General features: G+C 40.9%; 1 protein-coding gene across 2 annotated transcripts in view; it reads left to right on the top strand.

Annotated features, from left to right (window-relative positions):
- The window catches only part of LOC143961081 (sphingosine 1-phosphate receptor 1-like), a 46,131-nt gene extending 37,527 nt beyond the window's left edge, over positions 1 to 8,604 (top strand). For both annotated transcript variants that reach the window (XM_077470231.1, XM_077470232.1), the window contains exon 2: positions 4,916 to 8,604. In XM_077470231.1, coding sequence (XP_077326357.1) covers positions 5,189 to 6,340 — 1,152 coding nt within the window. In that variant the 5' untranslated portion in view covers positions 4,916 to 5,188 and the 3' untranslated portion in view covers positions 6,341 to 8,604. The remainder of the gene's footprint in view (positions 1 to 4,915) is intronic.
- The last annotated feature ends 10,285 nt before the right edge of the window (positions 8,605 to 18,889 follow it).

Genomic DNA, 18,889 nt, shown 5'->3' with positions numbered 1-18,889 from the left:
TCCTGTAAAGTAGGCCACCACTCCACCACGGAACTGTATGCAGAACTTTTATTGCAAAACAGGATGTTTTACCGTGTTTTGCAATATAAATTCTTCGTACAGTCCCATGGTGGAGTGCCGTCTTACTTTACAGGATTTATGTGTCCAGCTTACGTGAACGCCAAGCCTGTTATTAAGTGGATGTATCCGGTTTACATGAACACCGGGCTTCATATTAAGTGGATGAAAATAATTTGGTGTCCCCACAGGTTTAGGTACCCTAGGTTCCTTTAAAAAAAAAAAAAATACATTTAAAGCTCTACTTTCTTTTTATTTTTTTTTACAAACTTTTATTTGAAGAAAAATTGTGGTACAACATATGTACAATATACAGTATAAAGAGAAATGTATACATCATATCCAAATGTAAAATAATAAAATATATGTCATACATGTGTTATTTCAATACTTCTGGTGAAAAAGGGGGAAAAAAAGTAAATATATCAAAGAACTACAATAATGTAATCAAAAATAGTATTGGCACAAATAGTTAATATGTGATATTACGATAGAATAATCTGTGAACAATTTAGTGGTTCATAAAATTAAATTAAATATCACCGGGAATGAACCAAGGATCCCATTTTTTTTTTTTTTTAGTATTAAAGCCCTATTTTCTTTTTTTTTTTTTTTTTTTCTTTACAAACTTTTATTTAAAATTGTGGCACAAAATATAGACAATGTACAGTATAAAGAGGAACGTATACATCATATGTAAAATAAAAATGTATGTCGTACATGTGTTATTTCAATACTTCTGGTGAAAAAGGGAAAAAAAAGTAAATATATCAAAGAACTACAATAATGTAATCAAAAATGGTATTGGTACAAATAGTTAGTTATAATGATATTACAATGGAATGATCTGTGAACAATTTAGTGGCCCATCAAATTTAAATAAAATATCACCAGGAATGAACCAAGGATCCTATTTTTTGTTAGTATTATACAGTGCATGGAATATCTTTTAGATAAGAGTGATAGTGTTTATCCTGTTTTGTTTCATTAATCTGTATGTACTGATGTAGATTTCCAATGGAAGGCTATGAGCCAGTTTATAGTTTCTTTTTAACGTAGCCACTTTTTTTTTTTTTTTTAATATACAAGCAGGGCAGCATAATTCACCCACTCTCTGGTGCTTTCCCTGCAGACTCCCCCACTCCGTAGTTCAGCGCTGGTCCTTTTCTAGTCTAAATGAAACCAAGTTCCACTCATTCCACTTTCTCTGAGTCCAGGGCATCATGGACCTACTCCTAGGAGGGCGCCACCACGACACCCTGCATTTACAGTAAACCGATACAAAAAGAAAAGCTGAAATTATCACATTTGTGGCGCTATCTTCATCACTGAAGATCTAGCAATGCTGGAGAAAATGACGCAGAGGACCCAACAAGTCACGCGACTTGCCAAAAGACACCTGAAAAAGATTGTTATTAAAAAAGCAAAAAAATACATCTGGGGGAGATGGGGTGGAAAAATCATTATTTTTTAATAATTATATAATCAATTTAATTCATGTTTTTGGTATCTGTCTATCCTCGGTTATAAAAAAAAAAAAAAAAAAAATAAAATCAGGATGATCCTTACAAATCAGCGACGCTTTAGAAAACCATTCATTTTTGCCTGTGAATGGGTTAAAAGAAGTAAATACAATTTCTGCAATGAGGCTGGTTTGGGAGAACGCCGACGTGACAGGACTAGTCTCTGAAACCAGTATAGATGACTTATGTGGTAATTATTAGTCAAGCATGCTTCGTCTTTCCCGTCTCTGTCCTTCTCCTCTCTCCATACATGTCATCTCCTCTTTTACTTTTCTATTTCCCTACCTTCCTGGCTGCCAATGGACACCTACAGGTAAATCGGGCAATGGGACTGACATGACTGGGTGGGATAATGGGCTGCAGCAGTCACAAGACCCTCTACAGCTCAAATATCTACCTCTCCAGTCTTTAACTTGTGTATTGTGCACCTGCAAACTCCAGAAGTTATTTTTATTTCAGAGACAGATGACAAAAAATGGAGGGTTTTGAAATTCAGTGATTGGTAAATAGCCAGCGGTTTCTCAAGGAGCTATTTCTTGAAATTTTTCAACATATAATGAAAGATTGGAGCTAGAGACAGGGGGCACATTATGTAAATTTTTATTATTCACTTTTATGGTAATCATATGACATTAGAATGTATGGGCATCCACAGGTAGGAGCAAGGGGGGGGGGGGTCAAGTGCCCCCCCCCCCCCCCCCCCGGAATCAGTCCAGCACAGTGGCATTGCTATGGGGGTGCAGGCAGCCAGCGGGGTGACACTATAAAGAAGCTATCAAGCCCCCAATCAGTGTAGTGTGACTGTGAGCTCTTTTCCCTGCTCAGTCCAGCAGAAAAGGAAAAAGGCGAGCTGCGGGCTGTCAGTGGTTTCCCCTGCTCGCCGCCCCTATCTCCGGTCAGGGAGAAGAGATGGCGGCTCTCACCAGGTTCCCTGCCCAGCTTCCTGCCCGCTAGATCCCTTCCCCATTGGCCATAACTGAGGGCCAATCAAAGGAGACTAGGAGAGCAGAGAGAGAGCCACGCTAACCAGCACCACCAGAGAGAGAGCCACATTACGCAGCGCCACCAGAGAGAGAGACACGCTACCCAGTGCTACCAGAGAGAGAGCCACGCTGCCCAGTGCCAGACAGAGAGCCATGCAGCCCAGCGTCACCAGAGGGAAACACTGAGATACTTCCAGGGTACAGACATGCTACACTACTGACCACGGACGCCCCCAGGGAACCCAGAGTGAGCGATCATCCAGCTGGAGGGATCGCTGCTGTAGTTTTGCTGGGTCTGGTAAGAGGGCCTGTCGGCCATTATCCATTACTTATCCTAGGGACTGTACTACGCCTGCTGTCTCTGACCATGACAATGTGAAAATGACATTGTTGAAAAGGGGCGGCACATGGGTGACCCTAAAATGATGCCTCCCCCTGAAAAAAGTTCTGAGGATGCCCATGTTAATATGGACAAAATGGGTGGAACTGCTCAGAAGTTTAGTACAAGAAACAAAAGGCAGGAGAGCCAGACTTAGTCCTATGCTTGTGCTTAAAGCGGACCTCTTCACCCACTTTACATAATATTTAATTGAATTAAATTTTTTCAATACCTTATGCAAGAGCCCTTCACTTCCAGAGAAGGACTTGCCCCTCAGTTGTCAGTTGCAGAGGTGATTAAATAGCACCTATCAAAGCTCTATTTGTGGGGAAAAACGTTGCATGACCGCGCAATTGTCAGTTAAAGCGTTGCAGTGCCAAATCACAAAAAGTGCTCTGGTCAGGAAGGAGATAAAATCTCCTGGGGCTGAAGCGGTTAATTGACATGTTAATTAAAAGTGCAAAAGTAATTGTTACCTTCAGTGGAAACTGTTACATACACTTCTCCTATAAGAAAGTCTGGTATTTCCTCCCCCCCATCTCCTGAATTGGTCAATAAGGTCACCTATCTCTAGGGAAGCTCAGAATGTAAGAGGGACATGACCAAGCTTGAGTTTTATAGGCAAAGTCAACATTTGCATATAGAGTTTTTCCCTCTAATTGTATTAAAGTGTTACTAAACCCGGGAGCCTGCATCCACTATATCTGGTCTCCCACAGTACACAGAACATGGAAATGCAATTATCTTAGTAAATATAAACTGCTAAATACCTTTCTCATCAGCAGTATATAGTCTTGTGACTTCTATCAGTGTCTGGCCAAGCACTGGTTAAAGCTTGTAGGAGGAGGTTTCATTCTCCTCTGACTGTCCTAATGAGGTTGCGGGACCCCTGACCCTCTGTCTGGACAGTGCTGATTGGCCCTGTGCTGATCACATGAACCATCCCAAAAGAAAAACCCTTAGCAATGCGCTCACAAAACTGAGCATGTGTCCCCCAAGGCTCTGTACTATCAGGAGATGGATTGGGGAAGACCAGAGAAGACAGAATCAAACAGCCTTTTTTACACAATGCGAACGATTAACCCCTTAGGTTCTACAGTGGGCATAACAAGCATACTTTACTGCATATACAGACTGATTTTAATTTTGTGGGTTTCGTAACATTTGAAGCTGCTTATAAATCTGTGCTGGTTTCTCTTAAATATAACCTCTGCTTATGAATGTGCATAGATTGATAGGCATAAAAGACACAAAATTAGTACAGCTAGGTAATCATTAACAAACCATTCAGTGCATTCTACCAGTCTCTTGCAGTCCCCCACACAGCAGCACTCAGTTTGGAGTGATTGGGATCTAATTGGGCATACTGCATGTAAACAATGAGCATTTTGATAGAGGAAAAAAACAGAGTGACTGAGAGTTGACCTCATCATTCTGCTGCTGCTCCTCCACTGTCCAGTCAACAGGCTATGGGTGAGGAGATGACACCACTGTGTTCTTTTTGTAGTTTTGTGGTGGATCAGAAAAAGTGGTGTCATCCACCTACATGTGGCAAGGCTTTGCAAATTTCAGACCTAGATGGGCTTCGGCAGGTAAAATGGCTCCCTTATATGCATTTCATGTGTGTAGCTAATTGTTTGCCTGGAGTTCATATAAAATGTTGTTTTTTTGTTTTTGTTTTTGTTTTTTAAAGCAAAATTCCATTTAAATGTTACAGAGGTTTCAGAGGTGAAAAGTTGACAAAGTTGCTCAACAAATGATCCTTGTTTCTGATAATATGCGCACAACTATACACTTTCTTTATGTATTTTCAGAGGAAGCAGGTTGTACAACTCAGTTTAAAACTTTGTTCTTGTTTGCAGTATTTCACAAAGAAAATGTGGAAATAAAACGTGCATGCTTCCTTTTGATAGAGAAGATAGAAAAAAAAATAACTTAATTTTTTTTTTTTTTTTTTTTTTTTTCACATACAGGTTACAGAATTTTCTTTGAAGAACTATTGGATAGATGGGGCAACACTGACACCTTCAGGAAAAATATGGAATTGAAGATTCAAGACTCTCGAGTGACAATACTTTGATCTACTACATGGTCGTAAAGGAAAAAGCCACCAAACTTGTAACACCCTAAATATTAATGTGGCCCCTTATGTGTCCAGGCGTCTAGCTATTTCTGGATATCTTTTCCACGGTTGATGCTTAACTTCAGTTATAACTTTTCCAAAAGTTTGGAAAAATCTGTGCGAAATGGATGAAGTAACGCATCAATATCACTTGACTCGACTGTACAGAGAATACCAAAGCAACAGTGTTATAGCACTACATTACAACTATACCGGGAAGCTCACCACTAGTCGATACAAAAGTGGACTGAAAGCTGAATCTGTCTTTTTTCTAGTGGTATGTGTGCTTATTGTCTTGGAGAACCTTATTGTACTTTTGGCCATCTGGCGAAACAAGAAATTTCATGCTCCTATGTTCTACCTCCTTGGCAATCTAACTCTGTCAGACCTCCTGGCTGGCATTGCCTACATGGTCAACATTGTGTTGTCAGGGGCAAACACACTCCGCCTTACCCCTGCCATGTGGTTTATTAGAGAAGGGGGTGTCTTTGTCACATTAACTGCCTCTATATTTAGCCTACTGGCCATCGCTATTGAGCGTCATATCACCATGGTCCGTATGAAGCTCTATAGTGGAGACAAGAAAGGACGAATGGCCTTGCTGATTGGGGTGAGTTGGCTGCTCTCTATACTGTTGGGTATATTGCCGATATTGGGATGGAACTGCATCCACAACCTCCCAGCCTGCTCCACTATCTTGCCCTTGTATTCTAAGGATTACATATTGGTGTGCATTAGTGTCTTTTTGGCCATTCTTATCTCCATTGTGGTTCTCTATCTCCGCATATACAGGATTGTCAAACACAACAGTCAAAGACTGGGCACACTTCGAAAGGGAGCACTGAGGAAGTCCCAAAAGTACATGGCCCTGTTAAAGACGGTTACAATTGTGGTGGGAACATTTATTGGATGTTGGCTTCCCCTCTTCATATTGCTACTGTTTGATGTCTCATGTGAGGTCAACTCCTGCCCGATCCTATTCAAGGCTGATTACTTCCTTGGCCTGGCTATGATAAACTCTCTCCTAAACCCAATCATCTACACATTAACCAGCAGAGACATTAGAAGAGCCATTCTGAGGCTGGTCTGCTTCTTCTGTTATGTTAACGAGGATGGAGAAACTAGGGGGAGATTTGGCTTTTTCCCTGTCTTGGAAAGAAGTACCAGCAAATCAGAGAAGTCATCCCATAAGCAGGAGGGTTTGGAGACCACTGTGTCTTCAGGAAATGGAACTCCAACACCGGTGAAATCACTTATGCCCCCTAGAAAGTACTGAACATTGCTATTGTGGATGATCATAGACACCTGATCTTAATCGAGAAATTATTTCAAATCTGGTCACATGGCATTACACATGCTCTGCTTCCCTGATCCAGTTTACAGGGTTTGAATCTGCTGATCTGCCTTTAGTTTTTTTTATAAGAACCTTAAAAACCCTGCTTTAGAAGGATACCAGCCTTGCTCCTTAGGCTTATAGTATATCTATTGCTAGAGGTCCAGAAGCATGTAGACCACCTGTTGTGTTAATACAAACTGTATGCACTTCAACTCAGTTTTAGATTTCAAAATGTTGTCCCCCTTCCAGGGGCAAGCGGTTCTTGCACGGGCACCCCTTCTATGGGGATAATATTGCAAATACCTGGTTTGCCAGGATGAAACCATTTTGAAGTATGTATTTTACCAAACAAATTTAAAAACATTAATTGCAGCTTGACTTGTGGATCATATGAAATTTGCAGATCTTTGGACCTCGAGCCCTAAGGATTTAGCCTATTTATTTCTAGTCAAGAGTCATCGGTCATCTTTCAAGTAAAGTTTGCTACCACCAACATTGGCTTTTTAATAGAGCATGGACGATTTAGAACCTCTGTCAGGTATTTAATGCTCTGTTTGGAAAATTTCCCTTCCCTCCCTGTACCTGTGACAATTGTCACTAGGAAGGCTGACAAAGGTGCTAACTCTTCCCAACTGACCTCTATCAGTGGAAGTGAGTGAAGTGCCTGAACAGAGTGCCTGAAGAAAGGGCAGAAAAAAAAACCTTAAAATTCAAGTTCCGCTTACACTGCCCTGACTTCCTCACATTTCACAAATCACTTACTACAGAGCATTTGAAAATTTGACACAACCCCCAGCAATTCAGAAGTTGGGGGTAAGGTAAAGCATTAATAACTTTATTAATTACAAGTACATTTTAGTAGGTAAGTGATTTAAAAAGGGAAGGTGGCTCGGGCAGTTTGAGTGGACCTTGATTTTAGTGGTCTATGTTAAGCAAAAGGGGAGTCACCTCTAGTAGCTAATCAAACTTCCTCTACCAAATGAAACAAGGTATTATACTGTATTTATTGCAATAGGTCATTGTCCTACTTTTTGCCCCAGTTTTTTTGTAAAGCACTTCCAAAGAATGCCTAAAGTGTATCTAGAAACTGTTTTTTTTTCTTTTTGGTTTTAAATAGAGTAGGGAAGGGTAAAAACCTCTGTTGGGTTTTATTTTCTGTATTTGTCCCTGGTGGGGAAATCTACCTTCTGTACTTATTGATGACAAATCAAATCAAAGACTCCCACAGTGCCAAATTCAGAACTATATAGCAAAAAAGCATGGAACAATTGTTACAAACAAGTGGACTTTATAAGCACAACATGAGGCAGAGGTGATATATATATATATATATATATATATATATATATATATATATATCTATGACAAATTGATTATTAATAATTCACACTTTACACAGGTAAATTCATGAGAAAAATAATAATAATCCAGCCTTATCAGCATAATTTCTGGTGAGTTTAACCCCCTGTGGGAGTGTGGAGCACCGTGTGGAGGAGTTAGTGGAGGAGTTAGTGTGAAGTGCACCTAGTTTTCTTCCATTTCTCACTGGAGTCACTCACTACGGCCCCCCTGTTTTGGACTTGTTCACTTCCTTAATCTTTTGTTGCATTCAGAGCACTGGAATTGTTGGACTGTTTAATTTTACTGATTAAATTAATCTGGTTATTCATATGTTATGTCATAATACATATAAAGCTATTATGTTAACGACACAGAACTGATAGGAGCGCTGCTTGAATTATTATTATTTTTTTCATGAATTTACCTGTGTAAAGTGTGAATTATTAATAATCAATTTGTCTATTTTTATGTATATTTTTTAAGTAGCTGCTGTCTCGGGTGTAAACCTGTTCATTTGTCTATTATCATTTATCATATATACCCATCAAGTTTATTACAACCAATAAAAACATGCCATATTATAAAAACACCCCATGAATGGGGACACACTTTGTAAGATTATACCCAACAATGGAATGGGAGCAAGGCACCACTCCTATTTATACACATAATAGATCACATATATGTATGCTTATGCCCCGTACACACGTTCCGATTATCGTAAAGCCCCATACACACGGTCGGACTTGTACAAACTTTTCCGTGGACTTTTGTACAAAGTGTGTTGTCCACAAGTTTGTATTGCATACACACGGTCGGACTTTTTGACAACAAACACGAACGTGGTGACGTCACAACGTACTGACGCCGCTTCAAAAGAGGACGTTCAATGACTCCAGCGCCACCTTTGGTCAACTTCTGTATTGTAGTCTGATCGTTTGCAATGGTTCTGAGCATGCGTGTTTGTACCTTGTACAAAAGTCCGATGCTTTTGCATACACACGGTAGGACTTTGCTCCATCGGACTTCTGTTGTCAAAAAGTTTGTCCGTTCGCAGAGCCAACAAAAGTCCGATGAAAACAGAAAAAGTTTGTCCGATGGAGCGTACACACAGTCGGATGTTGCTCCAAAACAGCTAATTTGCATGTTTGTTGTCAAAAAGTCCGACCGTGTGTACGGGCCTTAAGACCGATCGTTCACATTTTGTTGTATACAACTAAGATTGAATACAACAGTGCAAAATGTGTGTAAGACTTTTGTCGTACGATTCTGGAAAAATCTTCCGTCGTGTGTAGCTACGTATTTTAAATGATGTCAAAAACGTGTGACCTGTGTGTCCTTCTGGTTTATTTTCATGTTTCCGATCATGCGTGGTGTTTGTCTAATGACTTTTATCGGACGCATACTGTACTGACTACACGACTGTCGTACGATGGGCTGTCATCCGACCAAAGTTTTCCTGTTTGTTCCTTCGGATTTAGTTGGACGGACTGTCGTGATCGGCTGTCGAAAGCTGCGTACTAACGATCAGATTATCGAACGATCTGTCCGAAAGCAACTTTTGTGGTCCGATAATCGGAACGTGTACGGGGCATTAGTATGGTGCCAAATTACTTCTCCAAGTCCAAAACGTCAACGCGTTTCTTGAGAAATTTTGCTTTCTCAGAACAGTTGGGTTTGCATAATGCAATTTGGGTTGAAGGCCTGAACTCCCTTCTTCCTTTTTTCTACTTCTTTGCCAACTATCGCTCCTATCTTGGGCACAAGAATATTTATATTTCACTATTAGGTGGTTGATACCAAAAGTATTCTACCTCCCCCGCCTATTTGTACATGGGATTCCTTTGGGTGTGTTGGTTACTTTCTGCCCCTATGGCCATCCCTCCAGACCAATATGCAAGTCCATAGTATACCTTTTTTGAAATTTTTTGAAACTGTCCTGAAGAAGCAAAATTTCTCACAAAACGCAATGACGTTTGGACTTTTATGTGTAGAATTAGTAGGAGTGCATTACTCCCATTCCATTGTTGGGTATAATCTCACAATGTGTGTCCCCATTCATGGGGTGTTTTTATAATATGGCATGTTTTTATCGGTTGTAATAAACTTTAGGGTTTTATATATATCACCTTTGCTCCATGTTGTGCTGATAAAGTCTGCTTGTTTCCCGTTTTTTTTTTTTTCCTGATGACAAAAGTCACCAGTACTCACTAGAACCAGAATAGAAGGGAAATCTTTTAGGGCTCGTTTACACTTAAAACATGACTTTGGACACTTTTTTTTATTTTTTTATTTTTTAACCTCTTTGAACTCCAGTGAAAGCTCCTGTCACAGCTTGCAGTCCTGTTTACAACTTGCATTTTCTTTGCTTTGCTTCAAAAATTATACCCGTGTCACTTTAGTGGGGCTTCAAAGCCTCCATAGAAGCCTATGACAAAGCTCGCTTAAAGCACCTGATGCTTTTGAGAGGCTTTAGCTTCCCTTTGTTTTGGAGAAGTTGCAGGTATGAAATATCCACACACAGAGGGCATCACGAAGCATTGCGGAAGCATTAAAAACACACGGTAGGCGCTTTATCCACTTCCCTACTGGCTGGCCACTTCTACCCCTTTCCTGCCCAGGCCAATTTTCAGCTTTCAGTGCTGTCGCATTTTGAATGGCAATTTTGCGGTCATGCAACGCTGTGAAAATTAAATCTTTATAATTATTTTTTTACACACATGGAGCTTTCTTTTGGTGGTATTTAATCACCACTAGGTTTTTTATTTTTTGCTAAATAAACGAATAAAGACCGAAAGTTTGGGAAAAAAACAAACAAAACTTTTTTGTTATAAAATTTTTCAAACAGGTAATTTTTTTTCTTCACTGATGTGCGCTATTGAGGCTGCCCTGATGGGCACTGGTAGGCAGCACTGATAGGTGACACTGATGAGGAGGCACTGATTGGCGGCACTGTTGGGATTGCACTGATAATCAGTGACCTGATTATCCGTGTTGATGTCACTTTTAGAGAATCCAGATATTGGCTCTCTTCTCTCCTCCTCACGCTGTCAGCATGAGGAAAGGAGTGCCGATAACCGGCTTCTATTTACATCCATGATCAGCTGTGATTGGACACAGCTTGACCATGTGGTAAAGAGCCGCTCTTTACCTCAACCTGTGATCCAGACACTGCGATCACACCGCCCTGCTCCCCGGCGGGCACAATCAGGGAATGCCATCATTTGATGATGTCTCAGAACTAGCCGGCCGCGCTGTACCCGTCATTCGGCTACAAGTGGTTAATGTGTGTTGAAGCCCAAGCAAGTGTAAACAAGCCCTTACTGTATAAGGAACACTTGTTCCTTCCTTTGGAAAGATCTCTCACTTCCTGTTGTGTTTTTAGACAGGAAGTAAAGACCTCACAATGAGACAAAAAAAATGGGATGAACCGTCCTCTACTCTATCCAAAACTAAAAAAGAGAAAAAAGTCTTCAGATATGATTTAAGATTCGGAGTGATGTTAGAGACAACTGATCGATTATAAAACTGGGGTGGTGGCTGAGCATAATGTATAATTTGTAAATTGGTGTACATAGAGAATGTATAAATAAATATTGTATCAAAATAGAATTAACATGTATAGTGTCATTTAAAAATAGGAACTGAAAGAAAACGTAAGCTGCCATGTGTGTACTGACTAGTCATTCTGAATGGATGAAAAGTCTGCTATTAGTTGATGGATCTGGAGGTAGCGGCTGAATAAGTCTGTGCTATCTCAGTCCATTCAGGATTGTTTACTGTTGAGGTTTCAGGAAGCCATTTTGTCCTGGCCACCTACCTGAATTTCCCCCTTGTTGCCGATTTGTTATTCATTGTCTTATTTGGCAGAATTAACTACCAAAACAGCCGGAGAAGCACAAAACATACTTGGATTCATTGTACATACCCTCCTCCTTTATCTGCAGAAAGAATCCGGTAGGCAGGAATGGCATTGTACTATCTATGTCTATATTTGAGTTGTCCCTGTCCTATAAATCAGCACATTTTGTATGCACAATTGGCTACAGGACATAAAAGAAACATTTTATATGCAATGGGTCAGTCCACCTTACATATTTATTCGGAGCAGCCTTTCTCAGCGGTTTTCACATGGAGGAACCCTTGAAATAACTTTTATGTCTGGAAGAACCCCTGCTAATAAGTACTGTCTGTACATCTCACAGGACAATAATGTGGTGGTGTCAGTGAGGATAGTGCTTCTTACATTGGTGGTTATTGGGGAGAATTCTCCACTTACAGATAGCTAAAAAGATCATGGGTGTCAGTCATTACTTATCCGAGAGGAAGAATTTGCTCTTTGCTCAAGAAACCCCTAGTTACATCTGGAGAAACCCTAGTTGAGAAAAGCTGTGCTAGACAGTTAGGTTGCTTTCATAGGCAAAGGAGTCATCTCTGATCAGCAGGAGATCCGTGAGCTGATCCCCTGCTGAATAATTGCTGAAGCAGACGGATGTCAGTTTTGACATCTATGACCTTTTTAGTTTGTGTCTGGCAGACATGGGCAGACCCATGAACGCATTATGGAGTAGTTCAGCTGTTTGTTTACATCAAGCTACCTCCAATTCATCACATTTAGGTCCAGAAAAAGACACAGTGCTTTTCCATTTTTTTTTTACCCGGACCTGCGTGGACCTAAAGGTAGGTGGGTCTAAATAGACATACACTACATTGTCAGAAATATTGGGACACCTGCCTTTACACACACTTGAACTTTAATGGCATCCCAGTCTTAGTCCATAGGGTTCAATATTGAGTTGTCCCACCCTTTGCAGCTATAACAGCTTCAACTCTTCTGGGAAGGCTGTCCACAAGGTTTAGCAGTGCGTTTAGGGGAATGTTTGACCATTCTTCCAGAAATGCATTTGTGAGGTCAGGCACTGATGTGTAATGAATAGGTCTGGCTACTAGCATTCTCTGTTCTAATTCATCCCAAAGATGTTCTATCAGGTTGAGGTCCGGATTCTGTGCACCCCAAACTCGCTCATCTGTGTCTTTATGGACCTTGCTTGCGCACTGGGGAGCAGTCATGTTGGAACAGGAAGGAGTCATCCCCAAACTGTTCCCACAAAGTTGAGCGCATAAAATTGTCCAAAATGTCTTGGTATTCTGACGCCTTAAGAGTTCCCTTCACTGGAACTAAGGGGCCAAGCCCAACCCCTGAAAAACAACCCTACACCATAATCCCCCCCCCCCCCCCCACCAAAAATTATTTGGACCAGTGCACCACGCAAAGTCCATAAAGAAAAGGATGAGCGAGTTTGGGGTGGAGGAACTTGGCTGTCCTGACCTCAACTCGATAGAATACCTTTGGGATGAATTGAAATGAGACTGCGAGCCAGACCTTCTCATTCAATATCCGTGCCTGACCTCACAAATGCTCTTCTAAATAAATGGTCAAACATTCCCATAGATACACTCCTAAACCTTGTGGACCGCCTTCCCAGAAGAGTTGAAGCTGTTATAGCTACAAAGTTGGGCCAACTCAATATTGAACCTTACGGACTAAGACTGAGATGTAAAGGCAGGTGTCCCAATATTTTTGGCAATATAGTATAAATCTGTTTACATCCACCTGTCTATATGGCTACATGGTGCTCCCGATCAGGCATACCTGATCAGAATGCCCGTTTTGAAAGGGGCCTTTAGAGAAACCAGACATAGGAGAAACATTGAACCTGTTTTTAGTCTTAGATTTTCTTTATATGCTAGTTACCAGACTCTCATGCTGATCATCTTTCTTCAGTACTTAAAATCACTGATCCAAGACAAGTAAACATTTGACTTCTAACCTTTCCCCCCTCTTGTTATGTACTATGAAGAGAAGCCATCTGAGAAAGTCAACACACGTAAAGTGCATTGTAGTTTCAGAGCATGAGTAACTGCTATTATAATTGGCTGGGTGTGAGTAAAATGCTAAAAATTAAGCACGTTTTAGTTCCCGTTATCCAGCAGATCCCTTGATTTTTCTTTCAAATCTACCCCACAAAAATGACAGAATATGGTTGGTACATGAACCTAGAATGCAGTTTTCATACGCAAAGCCCAATGTGACCCAAGAGCTCCCTCTAGTGTTGCTGCATGAGAACATTTTACTGAATTTATATGGGTGTTTTTTTTTTGTTTGCCATGCTAAACATAAATGTATATGTTATTATGTTGTAAATATATAAATAAATGTATGGATTTCGTCCAACTGTTCTTTGCTCAAGGCATTAAATATATTGATGCAAACTATAATAAAAAAAAAACATTTTTCCATGTCTGACAATTACATTGATTTGTGCTTTATACAAATGGAATTTTGACCTTTTTAGGCTGCATTCACACCTGGGCGTCACATTTTTAGTTTTTCACACATGTTGTTGCTTGTTTTGTTACATCGTTTGAGCTTCGGACTTTTTTTTTTTTTTTTTGTATTAGCCAATAGAGAACAGTATCATCTGTGACATCACTTGTTCCTGTGTGAACATATCAGCTTAGAAACATGGGTTTTGCGTGTTTGCACACACACCATTGCAATTCTATGTGACTCATAACATTGCAATCTGCCTAATTCAAGATATATATATAAAAAAAGGAAGCTCCAGAGCCCCCATACACACTATATCAGATTTTCTTCAGATTTACCAAAACCATGTAGTGCAAGGGCCTGGCTGATTGCATACAAATTGATACTCCTAAGGTTTGACCTCATATTGTATGGTTTTGGTAAATCTGAAGACAAAACTCTGCAGAAAATCTAATGGTGTGTATGGGGGTCTTAATTTGCAGGTGTCTGCATGTTCAGGTGTGAACAGTCACCATAGAGAACAGGGTGGATAAAAATCTATGATTTAAAAAAAAAAAAAAAAAAAAAAATTTTTATTTAAATCTATTTAAAAATGTATTTTAATAGATAGATTTTTACTCCAAAAAAAAAACATTTTAACAGATGGCTTTCTATTTAAAATGCAATAATTTAGTTTATTCAGCATGAAATGGAGCTTAGTTATGTATCATGAGGCTGTATATTATGCAAAGTTTTTGGTAAACTCAATGAATGCAAGCTGCGATAATATGCACTACATTGATGCATTCACACCAACTACCAGCAAGAATGAGTCCTTACATTAAGGAAACTTTCACACTGAGGCGCTACGATGCTAAAAATAGCGCCTGCAAAGCGCCCTGAAAGGGCCGCTCAATTCACTCCAATGTGAAAGCCTGAGGGCTTTCACACTGGAGTGGTGCGTTTGCAGGACGGTCAAAAAAAAAAAATCCTGCAAGCTGCATCTTTGCAGCGGTATAGGAGTCGTGTATTCACCGTTCCTATAGTGCCCCTTTCCGCTGAAAACAATGGGTCAGCGCAGCAAACCCGCCCCACTAGTGGCCGAATAGTGGCGCTAAAACGATGGTAAAACGGCGCTAAAAATAGCACTGCTTTACAGCTGGCGCCCACCCCATTGTGAAAGTAGCCTTAAAGAGTACCTGTCATTTCATATTTATAATAGCAGCACCTGTTAGCGGGGGTCCACACACCTGCTGCCCCCACGTCCCTCACCTTGTTGTCACTGCCGTATCACCAGCCATCCCTTTACAGTGAATGGGGCTACCGGTGAGTCTACAGCACGTCAGAGGAGCCACCGCTGCGGGACAGATGACAGTTGCTCTTTTAAAATGATGATTCAAATCGAGTGGATTTAAATAAAGCATTTTTACTAGTGATTTTAATTTACTTTGATTTCAAATCAAATCCACCCCGATAGAGAATAAAATATTTTTTATATTTGGGCATTTTTAAGCTTCAAGCTACAAAATGCTCAGGTATAAATACAGCCTATGTGGAAATAATTAGCTCACCAGAAGCTTTCTCCGGGGTTCAGCTTCTGTGCACTTTACCATAAGATAAGACGCATATCCAAAGTAAATCAGCATACTCAAAAATATGTTTGATCTTTCATTAAATGTACAGCAAAGCCAATACACACTCCATATAGACAGGACCCTGTGTAGTGTTGCTCACTGTTCTCCTTGTAGGAGAGAAAGCTGTGCCTGAGAAGCTGCAGTGCAGATTTCTCCCTATTTCTGCTTCTGTCATTTTGTGGATCTGTTATTTTTCCATCGCTGCTGCTGTGTTTTTTTTTTTTTTTATTTATTTATTTCCACCATTCATAGGTGAGCAGCTGACAAGAGTATACCAAGATGGCCGCCTCCAGAGACACAGTGTAGAAGAATGCAAAGTATGTCAGTAATGTGGAAACCAGCAGCTTCAAAGAGCCTACAGGGAATACTAAGTCTTTACTCTGGTATTTAACCACTCCAGACCTGGAAGCATTTACCCCCTTCCTGACCAGAGCACTTTTTGCGATATGGCACTGCGTCACTTTAACTGACAAGTGCACAGTCGTGCGACGTTGCATCCAAACAAAATTGACATCCTTTTTTCCCCCCCAAGAATAGAGCTTTCTTTTGGTGGTATTTGATCACCCCTGCGGTTTTTATTTTTTTGCGCTATAAATAAAAAAGAGAGCAATTTAAAAAAAACAATATTTTTTACTTTTTGCTATAATAAATATCCCCAAAAAAATAAAAAAACAAATTTTTTCCTCAGTTTAAGCCGATATGTACTCTTCTACATATTTTTGGTAAAAAAAAATTGCGTATATTATACGAATCAATATAAGTGTATATTGATTGGTTTGTGCAAAAGTTATAGTGTCTACAAAATAGGATAGATTTATGGCATTTTTTTTTTTTTTTAATAGTAATGGCGGCGATCTGTGATTTTTATCGTGACTGCGACAGACACATCGGACACTTTTGGGACCAATGACATTTATAGAGATCGGTGCTATAAAAATGCACTGATAGGGAAGGGGTTAAACGCTCGGGGACGATCAAGTGTATAACTGTGTTCCCTCACTGTGCTCTAACTGTGGGGGGGGGTGCTCACTAGAACATGACAGAGATCACAGGGAGCCATAGATCCCGGTCATGTTGCTAAGCAAAACCGGGAAATGCCTTGTTTACATAGACCTCTCCCTGTTCTGCCTCTCTGTGTCATGATTGTACGCCACCAGCGGACATAGGGTCCACGAGCACGCGCGCCAAAGATTTAAAGGGGACGTACCTGTACGCTCATTTGCGCAGCCATGCCATTGTGCCAACGTACATCATCACGCGCTGGTAGGCAAGCTGTTAAAGTGTAACATCGCCTTTTCAGAAAACATAAATAAAAAAGGTGAGCAAACACCTTTTAGCCACCTTTTAGTCAGTGCCCACACAGCCAGTGCAGCTGTTAAAATTGCCACTCTTCTCTTTTCTGCATGGCTTCTGGGACAGATCTGTGTGATTCTGATTGGACAGCACAGGCACAGAGAATCTCTTTGATCCATCCTGGATGCCCTGCAGGAAATAGAGAGAGACAAGTGGGGGGATTTCAAATTCCCAGAGCACTGCACCAGCTATGTGGGCACTGACAGCTCATCACCCAAGGCGATAAGTACAGGAGCCTTAAGCCTGGTACACGCTACTATTTATTTTTTGTTCATCCCAGAAGGTTGAAACAAAGAAAAGAAAAAATCTGACAGCTCAGGTCAGAGCTGCTGTACTAACAATTAAATTTTAGTGCAGCAATTAGCCCTGCTGTGCTATTGTGTTCTGACAGGGGGGCGGCTCCCCCCCACCAGAACACTCTGGTCAGCGCTCTCAGCCAATGAACAGGAGCTGGTCGGCAGACCTTTTTCGGTCATGACCCTTCAACAGAAGCAGGCCAAATGGCTGGCTTCTGTCGTACCAGCTGCTGTACACGTGGGCCAAATGTCAGCCATTTTCTATTGAACCGGCCGATGACACCCCACATTCGACCCCATGTGCACTAGGCTTAAAGTGGTTGTAAACCCGATTCATGAAATTGAACCTAAGTAAACACTATAGATAGATGTGCTTATCTCTCTCCAAAGCTCGTGTCGGTTCTCTCCGGTGCTTCGTTCCTCTGTTATCAGCAGAATCTCTTCTGTCAAGTTCTCCGACATATGAGATAACAGCAACTGAAAATTTGTGTAGAGAGGGCGATTATCAGGGAGCTTGTCTATTCAGATTATAGCTCTGCATGTTCCTTTGTTCCTCTGCCTATGTGGAGGGGGGGTGTGTCCCTTTCCTCCAATCAGCTCTCACACAGTGTAAGCCCAGACTCCCCTCCCACTGCTGAAACAGGAAGAAGGATTTCTAACACAATCTGCACTTTTCAAAGAGTGTAGAAAGCGGAAGACAGCAGATAAAGTGGTTGTAAACACTCATAGAAGTCATCAGTCTTGCACAATTGTACAGGCCCCTCGTCTGTACTTAAATTGCTTACACTGATTTCACTGCTTTGCTCAGAGTGCATTAGAAGCTGCAGCAAGTTTAATAGAAGCCACTTCATTCTCTGGCTGCAGGACGCCCAATATTATCAAGTTCTTTCCTCCCAAGCCTTAAACCTGCCATACATGATTTATTAAAATTTTCATTTGACCAGCGGGTTGAATGAAAAAAAAAAAAAAATTGCCAATTCCCCCATCCACACATTCAGGGTAGATGAGGGAATCCCTCCCGCTGAGCCATTGTGTTCTGACAGTGGGGTAACTTCCCCCCTCCCTGGCAGATTACAATGATCAAAAGTTGCCGGCTATAGCTAGCATCACTGATTGTTCGGCAAAATCACAACAGGCTGTATGTGCAATTGATAGATCGAAATATGTACAACCAGCCTGACCACACATGGATCCAAGTTCAGCCGGTTCCTGCTGGAGCGGCCAAATTTCGATCCATGTATGGACAGCTTTACTGTCCCCGGACAGCCTTTTCCATTTATTGGATTACAGTTCCTTTAGTCATAGAGGCTCAGCATCCCATGTGGGCATCATTAAAATGCAGCCTGCCTAGAAACACCCACTGCTCTAGACTGACATCCACACACCAGAGGATTTTGGTATCTGCATAAGGCCTTCTAACAGCAAGCCCACTGCTTACATCAAGGTTGAGGATTCTTGGAAGAAAACTGAAGCAGAAGGCGGTGATGTTTTCAGAAAGCAATGTACAGCACCTTTCCAGCTACTTCCACCAGCCACGACCTGCCTGCACTGCATA

Source organism: Lithobates pipiens, unplaced genomic scaffold (assembly GCF_037356315.1).
Source record: "Lithobates pipiens isolate NorthernLeopardFrog02 unplaced genomic scaffold, aLitPip1_a1.2 Scaffold_8, whole genome shotgun sequence".
In the NCBI taxonomy this organism is placed as follows: Eukaryota; Metazoa; Chordata; class Amphibia; order Anura; family Ranidae; genus Lithobates; species Lithobates pipiens.
This window is presented reverse-complemented; position numbering and strand designations above follow the sequence as displayed.